The 19,702-nt window shown below is 58.3% G+C and overlaps 1 protein-coding gene across 1 annotated transcript in view; it reads left to right on the plus strand.

Moving 5' to 3' along the window:
- LOC140424665 (fucolectin-like) overlaps window positions 1-19,702 on the plus strand; it is a 358,672-nt gene that overhangs the window by 304,633 nt on the left and 34,337 nt on the right. Inside the window, exon 3 of the mRNA XM_072507920.1 lies at window positions 16,287-16,566. Within this exon, the coding sequence (XP_072364021.1) occupies window positions 16,287-16,566 (280 nt within the window). The remainder of the gene's footprint in view (window positions 1-16,286; window positions 16,567-19,702) is intronic.

The following is a 19,702-nucleotide window of genomic DNA, read 5'->3' on the forward strand; positions in this document are numbered from 1 at the left end:
TGGAGAGAGCGAGGGAGGAGAGAGCGAGGGAGGAGAGAGCGAGGGTAGAGAGAGGTAGGGAGGAGAGAGTGAGGGAGGAGAGAATGAGGGAGGAGAGAGTGAGAGAGGAGAGAGCGAGTATAGAGAGTGTGAGGGAGGAGAGAGTGATAGAGGAGAGCGAGGGTGGAGATAGTGAGGGAGGGAATAGTGAGGGAGGAGAGAGTGAGGGAGCAGAGAGCAAGGGTAGAGAGAGTGAGGGAGGAGAGAGTGAGGGAGGAGAGAGTGAGGTAGGAGTGAGCGAGGGTGGAGAGAGTGAGGGAGGAGTGAGCGAGGGTGGAGAGAGGAGAGAGTAAGGGAGGAGAGAGTGAGGGAGGAGAGAATGAGGGAGGAGAGAGTGACGGAGGAGAGACCGAGGGTAGAGAGAGTGAGGGAGGAGAGAGTGAGGGAGGAGAGAATGAGGAAGGAGAGAGTGAGTGAGGAGAGAGCGAGGGAGGAGAGAGTGAGGGAGGAGAGTGTGTGTGAGGAGAGGGAGGAGGGAGAATAGAGTGAGGGAGGAGAGAGTGAGGGAGGAGAGAGTGAGGGAGGAGAGAGTGAGGGAGGAGCGAGTGAGGGAGGAGAGAGCGTTGGAGGAGAGAGTGAGGATGGAGAGAGTGAGTGAAGAGAGTGAGGGAGGAGAGAGTGAGGGAGGAGAGAGTGAGGGAGGAGAGAGCGAGGGAGGAGAGAGCGAGGGAGGAGAGAGCGAGGGTGGAGAAAGTGAGGGAGGAGAGTGTGAGGGAGGCGAGAGTGAGGGTGGAGAGAGTGAGGGAGGAGAGATTGAGGGAGGAGAGAGTGAGGGAGGAGAGAGTGAGGGAGGCGAGAGTGAGGGTGGAGAGAGTGAGGGCGGAGAGAGTGAGGGAGGAGATAGTGAGGGCGGAGAGAGTGAGGGAGGAGAGAGTGAGGGAGGAGAGAGTGAGTGTGGAGAAAGTGAGGGAGGAGAGAGCGAGGATGGCGAGTGTGAGGGAGGAGAGAGAGGGAGGAGAGAGTGAGGGAGGAGAGAGTGAGGGAGGAGAGAGTGAGGGAGGAGAGAGTGAGGGAGGTGAGAGCGAGGGTGGAGAGAGTGAGGGTGGAGCGAGTGAGGTCGGAGAGAGTGAGGGTGGGGCGAGTGAGGGTGCAGAGAGCGAGGGAGGAGAGAGTGAGGGTGGAGAGAGTGAGGGAAGAGAGTGAGGGAGGAGAGAGTGAGGGAGGAGAGAGCGAGGGAGGAGAGTGTGAGGGAGGAGAGAGTGAGGGAGGAGAGAGTGTGGGAGGAGCGAGTGGGGGAGGAGAGAGTGAGGGAGAAGAGAGTGAGGGAGGAGAGAGTGAGGGGGAGAGAGTGAGGGAGGAGAGAGCGAGGGTGGAGAGAGTGAGTGAGGAGAGAGCGAGGGAGGACAGAGTGAGGGTGGTGAGAGTGAGGGAGGAGAGAGTGAGGGTGGAGAGAGTGAGTGAGGAAAGAGTGAGGGAGTAGAGAGTGACAGAGGAGAGAGTGAGGGAGGAGAGAGTGAGGGAGGACAGAGCGAGGGAGGAGAGAGTGAGGGGGAGAGAGTGAGGGAGGAGAGAGTGCCGGTGGAGAGAATGAGGGTGGAGAAAGTGAGGGAGGAGAGAGCGAGGGAGGAGAGAGTGAGGGAGGAGAGAGTGAGGGAGGAGAGAGTGAGGGTGGAGAAAGTGAGGGAGGAGATAGCGAGGGAGGAGAGAGTGAGCGTGGAGAGAGTGAGGGAAGAGAGTGAGGGAGGAGAGAGTGAGGGAGGAGAGAGTGAGGGAGGAGAGAGTGAGGGAGGAGAGAGTGAGGGAGGAGAGAGTGAGGGAGGAGAGAGCGAGGGAGGAGAGAGCGAGGGAGGAGAGAGTGAGGGTGGAGAGAGTGAGGGACGATAGAGCGAGGGAGGAGAGAGCGAGGGAGGAGAGAGCGAGGGTGGAGAAAGTGAGCGAGGAGAGTGTGAGGGAGGTGAGAGTGAGGCAGGAGAGAGCGAGGGATGAGATAGTGAGTGAGGAGAGAGCGAGGGAGGACAGAGTGAGGGTGGTGAGAGTGAGGGTGGAGAGAGTGAGGGAGGAGAGAGTGAGGGAGGGGATAGTGAGGGCGGAGAGAATGAGCGAGGAGAGAGTGAGGGAGGTGAGAGTGAGGGAGGAGAGAGTGAGGGAGGCGTGAGTGAGGGTGGAGAGAGTGAGGGAGGAGAGAGTGAGGGAGGAGATAGTGAGGGCGGAGAGAGTGAGGGAGGAGAGAGTGAGGGAGGAGAGAGTGAGTGTGGAGAAAGTGAGGGAGGAGAGAGCGAGGGTGGCGAGAATGAGGGAGGAGAGAGTCAGGGTGGAGAGAGCGAGGGACGAGAGAGTGAGGGTGGAGAGAGTGAGGGAAGAGAGTGAGGGTGGCGAGAGTGAGGGAGGAGATAGCGAGGGAGGAGAGAGCGAGGCGGGAGAGAGTGAGGGTGGAGAGAGTGAGGGTGGAGAGAGCGAGGGAGGAATGAGTGAGGGTGGAGAGTGTGAGGGAAGAGAGAGAGGGAGGAGAGTGTGAGGGAAGAGAGAGTGAGGGAGGAGAGAGTGAGGGAGGAGAGAGTGAGGGAGGAGAGAGCGAGGGAGGAGAGAGTGAGGGTGTAGAAAGTGAGGGAGGAGAGAGCGAGGGAGGAGAGAGTTAGGGGGAGAGAGTGAGGGTGGAGAGAGTGAGGGAGGAGAGAGCGAGGGAGGAGAGAGTGAGGGGGAGAGAGTGAGGAAGGAGAGAGCGAGGGTGGAGAGTGTGAGTGAGGAGAGAGCGATGGAGGACAGAGTGAGGGTGGTGAGAGTGAGGGAGGAGAGAGTGAGGGAGGAGAGAGTGAGGATGGAGAGAGTGAGGGTGGGGCGAGTGAGAGAGTGAGTTAGGAGGGGCTGGGAGGTGAGAGAGGTATTTGGAGTGGAGTGAAGGTTGCGGGATTGGATGAGATAAAGGGAGGGAGTGAGGGTGGAGGGATTGGGGATAGTGGGGGAGGGAGTGAAGGAGGAGGGATTGAGGGGGAAGGGATTGGGGAGTGAGGGAGCAGGGATTCAGGGAGTGAGGGATGGTAGTGAGGGAGGAGGGATCGTGGGGAGTGAGGGAGGAGATATTCGGGGAGTGAGGGATGAGTGAGGGAGGAGGGGTTTGGAAAGTGAGGGAGGGAGTGTGGGTGGAGGGATTGGTGGTGTGAGGGGGGAGTGAGGGTGGGATTGGGGGAGTGAGGGAGGGGAGTGAGGGAGGAGGTATTGGGGAGAGTGAGGGAGGACGGATTTGGGGAGTGAGGAAGGTGAGTGGAGGAGGAGGGATTGTGGGAGTTAGGGAGGGAGGGAAGAGGGATTGAATGAGGTAAAGGGAGAGAGTGAGGGAGGAGGGATTGGGTGAGTGAGGGAGGACGGATTGGGGGAGTGAGGGAGGTGAGTGGGGGAGGAGGGAAGGGGGAAGTGAGGGAGGGAGTGAGGGAGGAGGGATTGGGGGCATGAGGGAGGGGAGTGAGGGAGGGGAGTGAGGGAGGAGGGATTGGAGGGGAGCGAGGGAGGGACTGAGGGAGGAGGGATTGGGGAAGTGAGGGAGGTGAGTGAGTGAGAAGGGATTGGGGAATGAGGGAGGGGAGTGAGGGAGGAGGGTTTTGGAGGAGTGAGGGAGGAGGGATTGGGGGAGTGAGAGAGGGGAGTGAAGGTGTGATTGGGGGAGTGAGGGAGGGGAGTGAGGGTGGGATTAGGGGAGTGAGGGAGTAGAGTGAGGGAGGAGGGATTGGGGGAGTGAGGGAGGGGAGTGAGGGAGAATGGATTGGGGGAGTGAGGAAGGGGAGTGAGAGAGGATGGATTGTGGGAGTGAGGGAGGAGGGATTGGGGGAGTGAGGGAGGGAGGGAGTGAGGGACAAGGGATTGGGGGAGTGAGGGAGGAGGTATTTGGGGAGTGAGGGAGGGAATGAGAGATTGAGGGGAGTGAGGGAGGGGGTGATGTAGGAGGGATTGTGGGAGTGAGGGAGGGGGGAGTGAGGGAGGGGAGTGAGGGATGAGGGATTGGGGGAGTGAGGGAGGGAGTGAGGGAGGGGGTATTGGAGGGGAGTGAGGGAGGAGGGATTGGGGGAGTGAGGGAGGGGAGTGAGGGAGGAGGGATTGGGGGAGTGAGGGAGGGAGTGAGGGAGGAGGGATTGGGGGGTGAGGGAGGAGGGATTGGGGGAGTGAGGGAGGGATTGGGGGTGTGAGGGAGGAGGGATTGGGGGAGTGAAGGAGGGGAGTGAGGGAGGAGGAATTGGGGGAGTGAGGGAGAAGGGAGTGAGGGATGAGGGATTGGGGAGTGAGGGAGGGAGTGAGGGTGGAGGGATTGGGGAGTGAAGGAGGGGAGTGAGTGAGGTGGGATTGGGGGATTGAGGGAGGGGGTGAGGGAGGAGGGATTGGGGAGTGAGGGAGGGAGTGAGGGTGGAGGGATTGGGGGAGTGAGGGAGGAGGGATTGGGGGAGTGAGGAAGTGAGTGAGAGAGGCGGTATTGAGGGAGTGAGAGAGGGGAGTGAGGGAGGAGGGATTGGGGGAGTGAGGGAGGAGGGATTGGGGGAGTGAGGGAGGGAGTGAGGGATTGGGGGAGTGAGTGAGGGTAGTGAGGGAGGAGGGATTGAAGGAGTGAGGGAGGGTAGTGAGGGAGGAGGGACTGGGTCAGTGAGGGATTGGGGGAGTGAGTGAGGGAGTAGGGATTGGGGAGGGAGGGAGTGAGGGAGGAGGGATTGGGGGAGTGAGGGAGGGAGTGAGGGAGGAGGGATTGGGGGAGTGAGGGAGGGATTGGGGGAGTGAGGGGCGAGTGAGGGAAGAGGGATTGTGGAGATAGGGAGGAGGGATTGGGGATGTGAGGGAGGGGAGTGAGCAAGGAGGGATTGGGGGAGTGAGGGAGAGGAGTGAGGGGGAGGGATTGGGGGAATGAGGGAGGGTAGTGAGGGAGGAGGGATTGGGGGAGTGAGGGAGGGGAGTGAGGGAGGAGGATTGGGGGAGTGAGTGAGGGATTGGGGAGTGAGGGAGGAAGTGAGGGAGGAGGGATTGGGGGAGTGAGGGAGGGAGTGAGGGAGGAGGGATTGGGGGAGTGAGGGAGGGAGTGAGGGAGGAGGGATTGGGGGAGTGAGGTAGGAATTGGGGGACTGAGGGAGGGAGTGAGGGAGGTGGGATTGGGGAAGCGAGGGAGGGGAGTGAGGGGGGAGGGATTGGGGGAGTGAGGGAGGAGGGATTGGGAAAGTGAGTGCGGGGAGTGAGGGAGGAGGGTTTGTGGAGTGCGGGAGGCGGGATTGGGGGAGTGAGGGAGGGGAGTGAGGGAGGAGGGATTGGGGGAGTGAGGGAGTGAGGGAGGAGGGGAGTGAGGGGGAGGGATTGGGGGAGTGAGGGAGGAGGGATTGGGGGGGTGCTGGAGGAGGGATTGGGGGAGTGAGGGAGGGAGTGTGGGAGGAGGGATTGGGGGTGAGGGAGGAGGGATTGGGGGAGTGAGGGAGGGGAGTGAGGGAGGAAGGATTGGGGGAGTGAGGGAGGGAGTGAAGGAGGTGGTATTGGGGGAATGAGGGAGGGCGTGAGGGAGGATGGATTGGGGAAGTGAAGGAGGGGATTGAGGGAGGAGAGGTTGGGGTAGTGAGGGAGGGAGTGAGGTAGGAGGGATTGGGGGGGTGAGGGAGGAGGGATTGGAGGAGTGAGGGAGTGAGGGAGGAGGGATTGGGGCGTGAGGGAGGAGGGATTGGGGGAGTGAGGGAGGGGAGTGATGGAGGAGGGATTGGGGGAGTGAGGGAGGAGGGAGGAGGGATTGGTGGAGTGAGGGATGGAGTGAGGGAGGGTGGATTGGGGAGTGAGGGAGGGAGTGAGGGTGGAGGGATTGGGGGAGTGAAGGAGGGGAGTGAGGGAGGTGAGATTTGGGGAGTGAAGGAGGGAGTGAGGGAGGAGGGATTGGGGGAGTGAGAGTGGAGGGACTGGGGGAGTGAGGGAGGAGGGATTGGGTGAGTGAGGGAGGCAGTGAGGGAGGAGGGATTGGGGGAGTGATGGAGGGGAGTGAGGGAGGATGGATTGGGAGATGGATTGGGGTAGTGAGGGAGGGTACTGTGGGAGGAGGGATTGGGGAAGTGAGGGAGGCGAGTGAGGGAAGAGGTATTGGGGCAGTGAGGGAGGGGTTGGGAGAGTGAGGGAGGGTAGTGAGGGAGGAGGGATTGGGGGAGTGAGGGAGGGTAGTGAGGGAGGAGGGATTGGGGGAGTGAGGGAGGGGAGTGAGGGAGGAGGATTGGGGGATTGAGTGAGGGATTGGGGAGTGAGGGAGGAAGTGAGGGAGGAAGGATTGGGGGAGTGAGGGAGGGAGTGAGGGAGGAGGCATTGGGGGAGTGAGGGAGGGAGTGAGGGAGGAGGGATTGGGGGAGTGAGTGAGGGTAGTGAGGGAGGAGGGATTGAAGGAGTGAGGGAGGGTAGTGAGGGAGGAGGGACTGGGTCAGTGAGGGAGTGAGGGATTGGGAGATTGAGTGAGGGAGTAGGGATTGGGGAGGGAGGGAGTGAGGGAGGAGGGATTGGGGGAGTGAGGGAGGGAGTGAGGGAGGAGGGATTGGGGGAGTGAGGGAGGGATTGGGGGAGTGAGGGGCGAGTGAGGGAAGAGGGATTGTGGAGATAGGGAGGAGGGATTGGGGATGTGAGGGAGGGGAGTGAGCAAGGAGGGATTGGGGGAGTGAGGGAGAGGAGTGAGGGGGAGGGATTGTGGGAATGAGGGAGGGTAGTGAGGGAGGAAGGATTGGGGGAGTGAGGGAGGGGAGTGAGGGAGGAGGATTGGGGGAGTGAGTGAGGGATTGGGGAGTGAGGGAGGAAGTGAGGGAGGAGGGATTGGGGGAGTGAGGGAGGGAGTGAGGGAGGAGGGATTGGGGGAGTGAGGGAGGGAGTGAGGGAGGAGGGATTGGGGGAGTGAGGTAGGAATTGGGGGACTGAGGGAGGGAGTGAGGGAGGTGGGATTGGGGAAGCGAGGGAGGGGAGTGAGGGGGGAGGGATTGGGGGAGTGAGGGAGGAGGGATTGGGAAAGTGAGTGCGGGGAGTGAGGGAGGAGGGTTTGTGGAGTGCGGGAGGCGGGATTGGGGGAGTGAGGGAGGGGAGTGAGGGAGGAGGGATTGGGGGAGTGAGGGAGTGAGGGAGGAGGGGAGTGAGGGGGAGGGATTGGGGGAGTGAGGGTTGAGGGATTGGGGGGGTGCTGGAGGAGGGATTGGGGGAGTGAGGGAGGGAGTGTGGGAGGAGGGATTGGGGGTGAGGGAGGAGGGATTGGGGGAGTGAGGGAGGGGAGTGAGGGAGGAAGGATTGGGGGAGTGAGGGAGGGAGTGAAGGAGGTGGTATTGGGGGAATGAGGGAGGGCGTGAGGGAGGATGGATTGGGGAAGTGAGGGAGGGGAGTGAGGGAGGAGAGGTTGGGGTAGTGAGGGAGGGAGTGAGGTAGGAGGGATTGGGGGGGTGAGGGAGGAGGGATTGGAGGAGTGAGGGAGTGAGGGAGGAGGGATTGGGGCGTGAGGGAGGAGGGATTGGGGGAGTGAGGGAGGCGAGTGATGGAGGAGGGATTGGGGGAGTGAGGGAGGAGGGAGGAGGGATTGGTGGAGTGAGGGATGGAGTGAGGGAGGGTGGATTGGGGAGTGAGGGAGGGAGTGAGGGTGGAGGGATTGGGGGAGTGAAGGAGGGGAGTGAGGGAGGTGAGATTTGGGGAGTGAAGGAGGGAGTGAGGGAGGAGGGATTGGGGGAGTGAGAGTGGAGGGACTGGGGGAGTGAGGGAGGAGGGATTGGGTGAGTGAGGGAGGCAGTGAGGGAGGAGGGATTGGGGGAGTGATGGAGGGGAGTGAGGGAGGATGGATTGGGAGATGGATTGGGGTAGTGAGGGAGGGTACTGTGGGAGGAGGGATTGGGGAAGTGAGGGAGGCGAGTGAGGGAAGAGGTATTGGGGCAGTGAGGGAGGGGTTGGGAGAGTGAGGGAGGGTAGTGAGGGAGGAGGGATTGGGGGAGTGAGGGAGGGTAGTGAGGGAGGAGGGATTGGGGGAGTGAGGGAGGGGAGTGAGGGAGGAGGATTGGGGGATTGAGTGAGGGATTGGGGAGTGAGGGAGGAAGTGAGGGAGGAAGGATTGGGGGAGTGAGGGAGGGAGTGAGGGAGGAGGCATTGGGGGAGTGAGGGAGGGAGTGAGGGAGGAGGGATTGGGGGAGTGAGGTAGGGATTAGGGGACTGAGGGAGGGAGTGAGGGAGGAGGGATTGGGCGAATGAAGGAGGAGCGTGAGGGAGGACGGATTGGGGGAGTGAGGGAGGGAGTGAGGGATTGGGGGAGTGAGGGTGGGAGTGAGGGAGGAAGGATTGGGGGACTGAGGAAGGGAGTGAGGGATTGGGGGACAGAGGGAGGGAGTGAGGGAGGAGGGATTGGGGGAGTGAGGGAGGAGTGATTGTGGGAGTGAGGGAGGTAGAGAGGGATTGGGGGAGTGAGGGTGGGAGTAGGGATTGGGGAGGGAGGGAGTGAGGGAGGAGGGATTGGGGGAGTGAGGGAGGGAGTGAGGGAGGAGGGATTGGGGGAGTGAGGGAGGGATTGGGGGAGTGAGGGGCGAGTGAGGGAAGAGGGATTGTGGAGATAGGGAGGAGGGATTGGGGATGTGAGGGAGGGGAGTGAGCGAGGAGGGATTGGGGGAGTGAGGGAGAGGAGTGAGGGGGAGGGATTGGGGGAATGAGGGAGGGGAGTGAGAGAGGAGGGATTGGGGAAGCGAGGTAGGGGAGTCAGGGGGGAGGGATTGGGGGAGTGAGGGAGGTGGGATTGGGAAAGTGAGTGCGGGGAGTGAGGGAGGAGGGTTTGTGGAGTGCGGTAGGCGGGATTGGGGGAGTGAGGGAGGGGTTTGAGGGAGGAGGGATTGGGGGAGTGAGGGAGGGAGTGAGGGAGGAGGGGAGTGAGGGGGAGGGATTGGGGGAGTGAGGGAGGAGGGATTGGGGGGGTGCTGGAGGAGGGATTGGGGGAGTGAGGGAGGGAGTGTGGGAGGAGGGATTGGGGGTGAGGGAGGAGGGATTGGGGGAGTGAGGGAGGGGAGTGAGGGAGGAGGGATTGGGGGAGTGAGGGAGGGAGTGAAGGAGGTGGTATTGGGGGAATGAGGGAGGGCGTGAGGGAGGATGGATTGGGGAAGTGAGGGAGGGGAGTGAGGGAGGAGAGGTTGGGGTAGTGAGGGAGGGAGTGATGTGGGAGGGATTGGGGGGGTGAGGGAGGAGGGATTGGAGGAGTGAGGGAGGGAGTGAGGGAGGAGGGATTGGGGCGTGAGGGAGGAGGGATTGGGGGAGTGAGGGAGGGGAGTGATGGAGGAGGGATTGGGGGAGTGAGGGAGGAGGGAGGAGGGATTGGTGGAGTGAGGGATGGAGTGAGGGAGGGTGGATTGGGGAGTGAGGGAGGGAGTGAGGGTAGAGGGATTGGGGGAGTGAAGGAGGGGAGTGAGGGAGGTGAGATTTGGGGAGTGAAGGAGGGAGTGAGGGAGGAGGGATTGGGGGAGTGAGGGTGGAGGAATTGGGGGAGTGAGGGAGGAGGGATTGGGAGAGTGAGGGAGGGAGTGAGGGAGGAGGGATTGGGGGAGTGATGGAGGGGAGTGAGGGAGGATGGATTGGGAGATGGATTGGGGTAGTGAGGGAGGGTACTGTGGGAGGAGGGATTGGGGGAGTGAGGGAGGCGAGTGAGGGAAGAGGTATTGGGGGAGTGAGGGAGGGGTTGGGAGAGTGAGGGAGGGTAGTGAGGGAGGAGGGATTGGGGGAGTGAGGGACGGTAGTGAAGGAGGAGGGATCGGGGGAGTGAAGGAGGGTAGTGAGGGAGGAGGGATTGGGGGAGTGAGGGAGGGGAGTGAGGGAGGAGGATTGGGAGATGGATTGGGGTAGTGAGGGAGGGTACTGTGGGAGGAGGGATTGGGGGAGTGAGGGAGGCGAGTGAGGGAAGAGGTATTGGGGGAGTGAGGGAGGGGTTGGGAGAGTGAGGGAGGGTAGTGAGAGAGGAGGGATTGGGGGAGTGAGGGACGGTAGTGAAGGAGGAGGGATCGGGGGAGTGAAGGAGGGTAGTGAGGGAGGAGGGATTGGGGGAGTGAGGGAGGGGAGTGAGGGAGGAGGATTGGGGGAGTGAGTGAGGGATTGGGGAGCGAGGGAGGAAGTGAGGGAGGAGGGATTGGGGGAGTGAGGGAGGGAGTGAGGGAGGAGGGATTGGGGGAGTGAGGGAGGGAGTGAGGGAGGAGGGATTGGGGGAGTGAGGTAGGGATTGGGGGACTGAGGGAGGGAGTGAGGGAGGAGGGATTGGGCGAATGAGGGAGGAGAGTGAGGGAGGACGGATTGGGGGAGTGAGGGATGCAGTGAGGGATTGGGGGAGTGAGGGTGGGAGTGAGGGAGGAAGGATTGGGGGACTGAGGAAGAGAGTGAGGGATTGGGGGACAGAGGGAGGGAGTGAGGGAGGAGGGATTGGGGGAGTGAGGGAGGAGGGATTGGGGAAGTGACGGCAGTAGTGAGGGAGGAGGGATTGGGGGAGTGAGGGAGGAGTGATTGTGGGAGTGAGGGAGGTAGAGAGGGATTGGGGGAGTGAGGGTGGGAGTGAGGAATTGGCGGAGTGAGGGAGGAAGTAAGGGAGGAGGGATTGGGGGAGTGAGGGAGCACGGATTGGGGCAGTGAGGGAAGGAGTGAGGGAGTGAGTGACGGAGGAGGGATTGGGGGAGTGAGTGATTGAGGCGGGATTGGGGGAGAGAGGGAGGAGGGATTGGGGGAGTGAGGGAGGGAGTGAGGGATTGTGGGAGTGAGGGAGGGAGTGAAGGAGGAGGGATTGGGGGAGTGAGGGGGGAGTGAGGGAGGAGGGATTGGGGGAGTGAGGGAGGAGGGATTGGGGGAGTAATGGAGTGAGGGATTGGGGGAGTGAGGGAGGGAATGAGGAAGTGAGCGAGGGGAGTGAGGGAGGGATTGGGGGAGTGTGGGAGGAGGGATTGGGGGAGTAAGTGAAGGAGTGAGGAAGGGAGTGACGGAGGAGGGATTGGGGGAGTGAGTGAGGGAGGCGGGATTGGGGGAGTGAGGGAGGAGGAATTGGGGCAGTGAGGGAGGGAGTGAGGGATTGTGGGAGTGAGGGAGGGAGTGAAGGAGGAGGGATTGGGGGAGTGAGGGGGGAGTGAGGGAGGAGGGATTGGGGGAGGGAGGGAGGGAGAAGGGATTGGGGGAGTGAGGGAGGAGGGATTTGGGGGTGAGGGAGGTGGGATTGAGGGAGTGAGTGAGGGAGGAGAGATTGGGGGAGTGAGGGAGGAGGGATTTGGGGTGTGAGGGAGGACGGTTTGGGGCAAGAGGGAGGGAGTGAGGGAGGAGGGATTGGGGGAGTGAAGGAGGAAGGATTGGGGGAGTGAGGGAAGGAGTGAGGGATTGGGGGAGTGAGGGAGGGGGTGAGGGAGGAGGGATTGGGGAGTGAGGGAGGGATTGGGGGTGTGAGGGTGGGAGTGAGGGATTGGGGGAGTGAGGGAGGAGGGATTGGGGAGTGAGGGAGGGAGTGAAGGATTGGGGGTGTGAGGGAGGGAGTAAGGGAGGAGGGATTTGGGGGGTGAGGGAGGACGGATTGGGGGAGTGAGGGAGGTGAGTGGGGGAGGAGGGATTGGGTGAGTGAGGGAGGGAGTGAGGGAGGACAGATTGGGGGAGTGAGGGAGGTGAGTGGGGGAGGAGGGATTGGGGGAGTGAGGGAGGGAGTGAGGGAGTGGAGTGAGGGATTGGGGGAGTGAGGGCGGGAGTGGGGGAGTGAGGGAGGGAGGGAGTGAGGGAGGAGGGATTGGGGGAGTTAGGGAGGGGAGTGAGGGAGGAGGGATTGGGGGAGTGAGGGAGGGAGTGAGGGATTGGGGGAGTGAGGGAGGGAGTGAGGGAGGAGGGATTGGGGGAGTGAGGGAGGATGGATTGGGGGAGTGAGGGAGGGAGTGAGGGATTGGGGGAGAGAGGGAGGGGAGTGAGGGATTGGGGGAGGGAGTGAGGGAGGACGGATTGGGGGAGTGAGGGAGGTGCGTGGAAGAGGAGGGTTTGGGGGAGTGATGGAGGGAGTGAGGGAGGGGAGTGAGGGATTGGGGGAGTGAGGGAGGAGGGATTATGGGTGTGAGGGAGGGGAGTGAGGGAGGAGGGGTTGGGGGAGTGAGGGAGGGGAGTGAGGGATTGGGGGAGTGAGGGAGGGGAGTGAGGGATTGGGGGAGGTAGTGAGGGAGGACGGATTGGGGGAGTGAGGGCGGTGAGTGGGGAAGGGTGGATTGGGGGAGTGAGAGAGGGAGTGAGGGTTTGGAGAAGTGGCGGAAGGAGTGAGGGATTGGGGGAGTGAGGGAGGAGGGATTGGGGTAGTGAGGGAGGGGAGTGAGGGAGGAGGGATTGGGGGTGTGAGGGAGGGATTGGGGAGTGAGAGAGGGTAGTGAGGGAGGAGGGATTGGTGGAGTGAGGGAGGTGAGTGAGGGAGGAGGGATTGGGGGAGTGAGGGAGGGAATGAGGGATTGGGGGAGTGAGGGAGGGAGTGAGGGAGGAGGGATTGGGGGAGTGAGTGAGGGGAGTGAGGGAGGGGAGTGAGGGAGGAGGGATTGGGGAGTGAGGGAGGGAGTCAGGGATTGGGGGAGTGAGGGAGGTAAGAAGGATTGGGGGATTGAGGGAGGGGAGTGAGTGAGGCGGGATTGTGTGAATGAGGGAGGGAGTGAGGGATTGGGGGAGTGAGGGAGGGAGTGAGGGATTGGGGGAGTGAGGGATGGAGGGAGGGATTGGGGGAGTGAGGGAAGGAGTGAGGGATTGGGGGAGTGAGGGAGGGAGTGAGGGAGGAGGGATTGGGGGAGTGAGGGAGGGGAGTGAGGGAGGGGAGTGAGGGAGGAGCGATTGGGGAGTGAGGGAGGGGGTCAGGGATTGGGGGAGTGAGGGAGGTAAGAAGGATTGGGGGATTGAGGGAGGGGAGTGAGGGAGGAGGGATTGGGGGAGTGAGGGAGGGAGTGAGGGATTGGGGGAGTGAGGGAGGGGAGTGAGGGATTGGGGGAGTGAGGGAGGGAATGTGGGAGGAGGGATTGGGGGAGTGAGGGAGGGGAGTGAGGGAGGAGGGATTGGGGGAGTGAGGGAGGGAGTGAGGGATTGGGGGAGTGAGGGAGAGAGGAGGGATTGGGGGAGTGAGGGAGGGGAGTGAGGGAGGAGGGATTGGGGGAGTGAGGGAGGGAGTGAGGGAATGGGGGAGTGAGGGAGGGAGTGAGGGATTGGGGGAGTGAGGGAGGGAGGAGGGATTGGGGGAGTGAGGGAGGGAGTGAGGGAGGAGGGATTGGGGGAGTGAGGGAGAGAGGAGGGATTGGGGGAGTGAGGGAGGAGGGATTGGGGGAGTGATTGAGGGGAGTGGGGGAGTGGAGTGAGGGAGGAGGGATTGGAGAATGTGGGAGGGGAGTGAGGGAGGAGGGATTGGGGGAGTGAGGGAGGAGGGATTGGGGGAGTGAGGGAGGGAGTGAGGGAGGAGGGATTGAGAGTGTGAGTGAGGGATGGGGGAGTGAGGGAGGGAATGTGGGAGGAGGGATTGGGGGAGTGAGGGAGGGGAGTGAGGGAGGAGGAATTGGGGGAGTGAGGGAGGGAGTGAGGGATTGGGGGTGTGAGGGAGGGATTGGGGGAGTGAGCGAGGGGAGTGAGGGAGGGGAGGGAGTGAGGGAGGAGGGATTGGGGGAGTGAGGGAGGGGAACGAGGGAGGAGGGATTGGGGGAGTGAGGGAGGGGAGTGAGGGAGGGAGTGAGGGAGGAGGGATTGGGGGAGTGAGGGATGGGAGTGAGGGTGGAGGGATTGGGGGAGTGAGGGAGGGAGGAGGGATTGGGGGAGTGAGGGAGGGGAGTGAGGGAGGGAGTGAGGGAGGAGGGATTGGAGAGTGAGGGAGGGGAGTGAGGGAGTGAGTGAGGGAGGAGGGATTGGGGGAGTGAGAGAGGGGAGTGAGGGAGGGGAGTGAGGGAGGAGGGATTTGGGGAGTGAGGGAGGGGAGTGAGGGAGGGGAGTGAGTGAGAGAGGAGGGATTGGGGGAGTGAGGGAGGGGAGTGAGGGAGGGGAGGGAGTGAGGGAGGAGGGATAGGGGGAGTGAGGGAGGGAGTGAGGGATTGGGGGAGTGAGGGAGGGAGTGAGGGATTGGGGGAGTGAGGGAGGGAGGAGGGATTGGGGGAGTGAGGGAGGGACTGGGGGAGTGAGGGAGGGGAGTGAGGGAGGAGGGATTGGGGGAGTGAGGGAGGGAGGAGGTCTTGGGGGAGTGAGGGAGTGAAGGAGGAGGGATTGGGGGAGTGAGGGAGGAAGGCGGGATTGGGGGAGTGAGGGAGGGGAGTGAGGGAGGGGAGGGAGTGAGGGAGGAGGGATTGGGGGAGTGAGGGAGGGGAGGGAGTGAGGGAAGAGGGATTGGGGGAGTGAGGGAGTGGAGTGAGGCAGGAGTGATTGGGGTAGTGAGGGAGGGAGGAGGGATTGGGGGAGTGAGGGAGGGGAGTGAGGGAGGGAGCGAGGGAGGAGGGATTGGGGGAGTAAGGTAGGGGAGTGAGTGAGGAGGGATTGGGGGAGTGAGGGAGGGAGGAGGGATTGGGTGAGTGAGGGAGGGAGTGAGGGAGGAGGTATTTGGGGAGTGAGGGAGGGAGGAGGGATTGGGTGAGTGAGGGAGGGGAGTGAGGGAGGGGAGGGAGTGAGGGAGGAGGGATTGGGGGAGTCAGGTAGGGGAGTGAGGGAGGGGAGGGAGTGAGGGAGGAGGGATTGGGGGAGTGAGGGAGGGGAGTGAGGGAGGAGGGATTGGGGGAGTGAGGGAGGGGAGTGAGGGAGGGGAGTGAGGGAGGGAGTGAGGGAGGAGGGATTGGGGGAGTGAGGGAGGGGAGTGAGGGAGGAGAGATTGGGGGAGTGAGGGAGGGAGGAGGGATTGGGGGAGTGAGGGAGGGGAGTGAGGGAGGGAGTGAGGGAAGAGGGATTGGAGGAGTGAGGGAGGGGAGTGAGGGAGTGAGTGAGGGAGGAGGGATTGGGGGAGTGAGGGAGGGGAGTGAGGGAGGAGGGTTTTGGGGTGTGAGGGAGGGGAGTGAGGGAGGGGAGTGAGTGAGAGAGGAGGGATTGGGGAGTCAGGGAGGGGAGTGAGGGAGGGGAGGGAGTGAGGGAGGAGGGATTGGGGGAGTGAGGGAGGGAGGAGGGATTGGGGGAGTGAGGGAGGGATTGAGGGAGGTGGGATTGGGGGATTGAGGGAGGGAGGAAGGATTGGGGGAGTGAGGGAGGGGTGTGAGGGAGGGGAGGGAGTGAGGAAGGAGGGATTGGGGGAGTGAGGGAGGAGGGATTGGGGGAGTGAGGGAGGGGAGTGAGGGAGGAGGGATTGGGGGAGTGAGTGAGGGAAGCGAGGGAGGGGAGGGAGTGAGGGAGGAGGGATTGGGGGAGTGAGGGAGGGGATTGAGGGAGGAGGGATTGGGGGAGTGTGGGAGGGGAGTAAGGGAGGGGAGTGAGTGAGGGAGGAGGGATTGAGGGAGTGAGTGAGGGGAGTGAGGGAGGAGGGAGTGGGGGAGTGAGGGAGGGGAGTGAGGGGAGTGAGGGAGGAGGGATTGGGGGAGTGAGGGAGGGGAGTGAGGGAGGAGAGGGAGTGAGGAGGGATTGGGGGAGTGATTGAGGGGAGTGAGGGAGGAGGGATTGGGGGAGTGAGGGTGGGGAGTGAGGGAGGGGGGAGTGAGGGAGGAGGGATTGGGGGAGTGAGGGAGGGGAGGGAGGGGAGTGAGGGAGGAGGGATTGGGGGAGTGAGGGATGGGAGTGAGGGAGGGGAGGGAGTGAGGGAGGAGGGATTGGGGGGAGTGAGGGAGGGGAGTGAGGGAGGAGGGATTGGGGGAGTGAGGGAGGGGAGTGAGGGAGGGGAGGGAGGGAGGAGGGATTGGGGGAGTGAGGGAGGGGAGTGAGGGAGGGGAGGGAGTGAGGGAGGAGGAATTGGGGGAGTGAGTGAGGGGAGGGAGTGAGGGGAGGGAGTGAGGGAGGAGGGATTGAGGGAGTGAGGGAGAGGAGTGATCGAGAAGGGATTGGGGGAGCGAGGGAGGGGTGGGAGTGAAGGAGGAGGGATTGAGGGAGTGAGGGAGGGGAGTGAGGGAGGAGGGATTGGGGGAGTGAGGGAGGGGAGTGAGGGAGGGGAGTGAGGGAGGAGGGATTGGGGGAGTGAGGGAGGGGAGTGAGGGAGGAGGGATTGGGGGAGTGAGGGAGGGGAGTGACGGAGGGGAGGGGAGTGAGGGAGGGGGGATTGGGGGAGGGAGGGAGGGGAGTGAGGGAGGGGGATTGGGGGAGCAAGGGAGGGGAGTGAGGGAGGAGGGATTGGGGGAGTGAGGGGGGGTTGTGCAGGCAGGAGGGATACAGATTGATGTTTGAGGTGTAAATGGATGTTGTGTTTTCAGAGAACCTGGTGGCCGGGGTTCGAGCCACCCAGTCCACCACCGGCCGGCATTTTGCTAATGCAAATAATGCGATCGATGGGAACCACGACAGTCTATTCCATCATTCCTCCTGCAGCCTGACCTTTCGCCAGTGCAATCCCTGGTGGAGGGTGGATCTGGAAAGACATTTCCGCATTTTCGTTGTGAGAATCACCAATGTAAGGTCACAAAGGAATTTCCTGAACGGGGCGGAAATTCGGATTGGAGATTCACTGGAGAACAACGGCAACAACAACACCCTGTAAATATATTCTATGTAATCTATACTCTGCGTAATCTATACTGTGTGTAATCTATACTGTGCAATCTCTATTGTCTGTAATCTATACTGTGTGTAATCTGTACTGTGCAATCTCTATTGTCTGTAATCTATACTGTGTGTAATCTGTACTGTGCAATCTCTGCTGTCTGTAATCTATACTGTGTGTAATCTGTACTGTGCAATCTCTGCTTTCTGTAATATATACTGTGTGTAATCTATACGGTGTGTAATCTATACTGTGCAATCTCTACTGTGTGTAATCTATACTGTGCAATCTCTACTGTCTGTAATCTATACTGTGTGTAACCTATACTGTGCAATCTCTACTGCGTGTAATCTATACTGTGCAATCTCTACTGTGTGTAATCTATACTGTGTGTAATCTATACTGTACAATCTCTATTGTCTGTAATCTATACTGTGTGTAATCTGTACTGTGCCATCTCTGATGCCTGTAATCTATACAGTGTGTAATCTATACTGCCTGGAATCTAAACTGTGTGCAATATCTCCTGTCTGTAATCTATACTGTGTGTAATCTATACTGCCTGTAATCTATCCTGTCTGTAACCTATACTGTGCAATCTGTACTGTGTGCAATATCTACTGTCTGTAATATATACTGTGTGTAATCTATCCTGTCTGTAATCTATCCTGTGTGCAATCTACACTGTCTGTAATCTGTACTGTCTATATTCAATACTGCTTGCAATGTCTACTGTCTAATCTCTACTGTGTGTAATCTATACTGTGTGTAATATATACTGTGTGGAATCTCTACTGTGTACAATCTATACTGTGTGTAATCTATACTGTCTGTAATCTATCCTGTGTGTAATCTTGTGCAATCTCTACATTCTGTAAACTATACTGTCTGTAATATATCCTGTGTGTGATCTATATTGTGTGTAATCTATACTGTGCCGTCTCTACTGTCTGTAGTCTATACTGTGTGTAATCTATACTGTCTGTAATCTATCCTGTGTGCAATCTATACTGTCTGTAATCTGTACTGTCTATAATCAATACTGCTTGCAATGTCTACTGTCTAATCTCTACTGTGTGTAATCTATACTGTGTGTAATATATACTGTGTGGAATCTCTACTGTGTACAATCTATACTGTGTGTAATCTATACTGTCTGTAATCTATCCTGTGTGTAATCTTATGCAATCTCTACATTCTGTAAACTATAAGGGCATTTAAAAGTTTATTGGATAAACATATGGATGATAATGGTATAGTGTAGGTTAGATGGCTTTTGTTTCGGTGCAACATCGTGGGCCGAAGGGCCTGTACTGCGCTGTATTGTTCTATGTTCTATGTTCTATACTGTCTGTAATATATCCTGTGTGTGGTCTATACTGTGTGTAATCTATACTGTGCAGTCTCTACTGTCTGTAATCTATACTATGTGTAATCTATACTGTGCACTCTCTGCTGTCTGTAATATATACTGTGTGTAATCTATACTGTCTGTAATCTACACTGTGTGCAATCTCTACTGTGTGTAGTCTATACTGTGTGTAATCTATACTGTCTGTAATCTATCCTGCATGTAACCTATACTGTGCAATCTGTACTGTGTGCAATATCTACTGTCTGTAATCTATACTGCATGTAATCTATACTGTCTGTAATCTATCCTGTGTGCAATCTATACTGTCTGTAATCTGTACTGTCTATAATCAATACTGCTTGCAATGTCTACTGTCTGTAATCTCTACTGTGTGTAATCTATACTGAGTGTAATATATACTGTGTGTAATCTCTACCGTGTACAATCTATACTGTGTGTAATCTGTACTGTCTGTAATTTACCATGTGTGTAATCTATACGGTGTGCAATCTCTATATTCTGTAAACTATACTGTCTGTAATCTATCCTGTGTGTAATATGTACTGTGCAATCTCTACTGTCTGTAATCTATACTTTCTATAATCTATACTGTGTGTAATCTATACTGTGCAATCTCTGCTATCTGTAATCTATACTGTGTGTCATTTATACTGTGCAATCTCTGCTGTCTGTAATATATACTGTGTAATATATACTACCTGTAATCTATACTGTGTGCAATCTCTCCTGTCTGTAATCTATACTGTGTGTAATCTATGCTGTCTGCAATCTATCCTGCATGTAACCTATACTGTGCAATCTGTACTGTGTGCAATATCTACTGTCTGTAATCTATACTGTCTGTAATCTATACTGTCTGTAATCTATCCTGTGTGCAATCTATACTGTCTGTAATCTGTACTGCCTATAATCAATACTGCTTGCAATGTCTACTGTCTGTAATCTCTACGGTGTGTAATCTATACTGTGTAATATATACTGTGTGTAATCTCTACTGTGTACAATCTATACTGTGTGTAATCTATATGTCTGTAATCTATCCTGTGTGTAATCTATACTGTGTGCAATCTCTACATTCTGTAAACTATACTGTCTGTAATCTATCCTGTGTGTAATCTATACTATGCAATCTCTACTGCCTGTAATCTATACTGTCTATAATCTATACTGTGTGTAATCTATACTGTGCAATCTCTACTGTCTGTAATCTATACTGTCTATAATATATACTGTGTGGCATCTATACTGTGTGTAATCTCCAGTGTCTGTAATCTCCTCTGTATGTAATCTATACTGTGTAATCACTACTGTCTAATATATACTGTGTTTAATCTATACTGTCTGTAATCTATACTGCCATTAATGTATACTATCTAATCTATACTGTGTGTAATCTATACTGTGTGTAATCTATACTCTGTGTAATCTATACTCTGTGTAATCTATACTGTCTGTGATATATACTGTGTTTAATATGTACTGTCTGTAATCTATACTGTTGGTAGTCTATACTATCTGGAATATATACTGTCTGTAATCTATACTGTGTGTAATCTATGTTGTGTTATGCTGCTTCAGATAACACAGGCTGCTACTTGATGCAGTCTTAACTAAAGGATGCTCCAGACTCTGAAGTGAGTTCAACGTGTTTATTGAACTATTAACACAGTTCTCAAATGAGTCCTACTCTCTGCTAATCTAACTGTAGTAACTCAGTCTAACTGTGCCAGCTTGCTCTAAGCCACGTGCTGGGG

This window comes from Scyliorhinus torazame, chromosome 6 (genome assembly GCF_047496885.1).
Source record: "Scyliorhinus torazame isolate Kashiwa2021f chromosome 6, sScyTor2.1, whole genome shotgun sequence".
NCBI lineage: Eukaryota > Metazoa > Chordata > Chondrichthyes > Carcharhiniformes > Scyliorhinidae > Scyliorhinus > Scyliorhinus torazame.